This window comes from Anastrepha ludens, chromosome 4 (genome assembly GCF_028408465.1).
Source record: "Anastrepha ludens isolate Willacy chromosome 4, idAnaLude1.1, whole genome shotgun sequence".
Taxonomy (NCBI): domain Eukaryota; kingdom Metazoa; phylum Arthropoda; class Insecta; order Diptera; family Tephritidae; genus Anastrepha; species Anastrepha ludens.
This window is the reverse complement of record NC_071500.1, coordinates 7,828,211-7,830,987: the sequence shown is the minus strand read 5'-3', so window position 1 is coordinate 7,830,987 and position 2,777 is coordinate 7,828,211. Positions and strand designations below refer to the sequence as shown.

General features: G+C 38.7%; 1 protein-coding gene across 1 annotated transcript; it reads left to right on the top strand.

Annotated features, from left to right (window-relative positions):
* Positions 1-1,357: 1,357 nt before the first annotated feature.
* LOC128862142 (uncharacterized) lies at positions 1,358-2,358 on the top strand. Its single transcript, XM_054100604.1, has 2 exons — positions 1,358-1,517; positions 1,770-2,358. Exons 1-2 carry the CDS (start codon positions 1,515-1,517, stop codon positions 2,298-2,300), a joined length of 534 nt encoding a protein of 177 aa, XP_053956579.1. The 5' UTR covers positions 1,358-1,514; the 3' UTR covers positions 2,301-2,358.
* The last annotated feature ends 419 nt before the right edge of the window (positions 2,359-2,777 follow it).

Here is a 2,777-nt window from a genome sequence, read left to right as displayed (position 1 = left end):
TTGCTGGTTTTGCCACGCTCAACACTTTCCAGTCGTTTGTCGGCACCTCCGTGTTTTGTCTCTGTAGTAGTCGCAGTGCATTTTCCGGTTTTACCACTCGCGGAATGAAAACCTTTGCCTTCGGTATTGAGGGGATGCAGCTGCGATCAACAATTTCAAGCGATGCGCCCTCCCACAGGCTTTGAAGCGTTTTTACTGCTTCCTTTAGCCATGTGAGCGTGGAGACATCCTTACATTTTATAATTTTGACGCCGCTGAGCCACCCTGCTCCGTCGAATGCTGGCATGGGTGCGTTCCGCTCTGCGTCCATTTTCGTAAACAGGGTTTCCAGTAGCTTCATTTCCACTACTTTCCACCGTTCCTGCGACATTCGCCCCAGCTGGTCACAATGGTCAGTGAGTGATAACTCATAAAGTTTATAATATTTTTTGATGCGGCTTGTTTTACAATATTTGAAAGTGTTTTCTCTATAGATTTGATTTCTGATATTTTTATTAAAAAATTATATAAACATAATTAAAGTGTGACATTTTTTTTAAATGCCGTAAATTGCAAAATTTTTCGAAATTCAAAAATCCGGCTCGACAGACTATAGCTACCACTTTATTTTACAAGAACTTTTTTACTTTTTATAGATCCATCAATATTTCAAGGACTTTTTATAAAGTTTAATTAAGTACTAGTAAATAATGCATGAATTTTTCTTATATTTATCTCTATTGTTATCCCTTCTTTTAACGCATTTTTGGCGATGCTGGACGTATGTAACCCTTTAATGATACTTCAATCGTCCCGTTGTCAATTAACCAGTGGCTGATTTTTTTATTATATTATTTTCGCACAAAATTGTTCGCTTCAGCAATAATTAAAGAAGTGAATGCGTGATTTATAATAAAAGACTTTTCAACTTAAACATGCAAACCGGTATATGACAGTCCTTTAAAATCTTTCATCGTTTGTGAGATCTAGCCGGCCGTAATCCCTCGCCTTCCGTAGACCGCAATAAACGGACGCATATTTTCTACCTTTACAGTCAACTGTTGGTTGATTCGCGACAGAAATGCATGAAGCGTCACCCAAAGCATTACTCGTACCGGTCTTCTACCAAACCAAACCTATACAGCCGTATTTTTCTAATAGACCTAAAATTCGATCAAAATTCACAATTCCACTCGAATTTCAATCAACCACTAGCTGGCGCATCCACATTAATTAAGCCATTTTTGCTTATTTTACTCTTTACTATTGCCTCCTTAAGTGTTTAACTATTTTTACCAACTTGTATAATTAATAAGGCATACCAATATTTGGCGCGAACGACTGCGCAGCTTATTATGCCTAATTCTTAATTGTCGACTTCCGTATATCGGCCCTAATGCAGTTGCACTAAATATTACCGCCATGGCCTTTACCAACCAGCGATAGCAAATGGTATAAATACGCCATCAATGGTCAACTTAGATATCGTCAAAGTTTAATCGTTGTGGAGTAAACATCGCGACAAATCAACAAAAATGGTGTGTAAATAAACGAATGATAATACAAAATTATCAAAAATAAAAGAAGAAACAAGACAAATTCAAAAAAAATATAAAAAAATATAAAAAAATAAACCGAAAATCCTAACAGTTTGTTAGTGTTTTTCGTACCAATTTTAAAATAAATCTAATATTCACTGATTTCGTATTCGCTGCGTGCGATTAGTTAACGAGTGTTTGTGTCTCAAATTTAAAATTTTAATTTCGTTTTTTTTTCTATTTTGCATGCAGAAATTCTTCGTCGCCGTCTCCTTCGCCTTATTGGCTTGCGCTGCTGCAGACGTCTCCCATCTCGGCGGTGGTTACAATTATCCCGCTCCAGTACATGAAGAAATTCGATCGGAACCCATTGTGCCACAAAACACCTACCTCCCACCAGCTCCTATTCATGAAGCAATCCAATCCCAGCCTATTGCAACACCACAAAACACCTACCTCCCGCCAGCTCCTATTCATGAAGCAATCCAATCCCAGCCTATTGCACCACCACAAAACACCTACATCCCACCAGCACCAATCCATGAAGCGGTTCAATCCCAGCCTATTGCACCACCACAAAACACCTATATCCCACCAGCACCAATCCATGAAGCGGTTCAATCTCAGCCTATTGCACCACCACAAAACACCTACATCCCACCAGCTCCAATCCATGAAGCGGTTCAATCTCAGCCCATTGCCCCACCACAGAACACATATCTTCCTCCATCGGGTTACCGCTACAAGACCGTTCGTCGCGTTGTCTACAGACGCCGTTTCTAATTGAACGCTGAGTTGACATTTTGTTGATTATTATTAGTTATTTTTGTTATGATTTACTAGCTCGAAATATAAATACTAGATTCAATTGAAACAAGTTTCCTTCATTGATTTGTTAAATGATGTTTGTACCTAAAATATTTCGGAAAAGATTGCCCTCGAAACTATTAAACTGTTTAAAGAAAAATTGATATTTGAACCTGCATCAGTTCCAGTTCTAGATGTGAAGTTTTCGGTAGTGAACAGGAGCTCAGGCGCTTAAATCTTTATGTTCACTGTAATTGAGAGCTAGGATTGAAAGTTTGGATCATAAAGCAGAAAGACAAAGCGATATTACAAATTCGATTGCTATTCAAATTAGCTGGACTCCTTGGACTCCTTGTTGGAGTGACCTAAAGTTTTGGTGAGTAGCTTCTGAAACGCACTTGGAGGTTTGCCATTGCCTGCCGAGGGGAAGATCGCTATTAAAAAAAACCTATG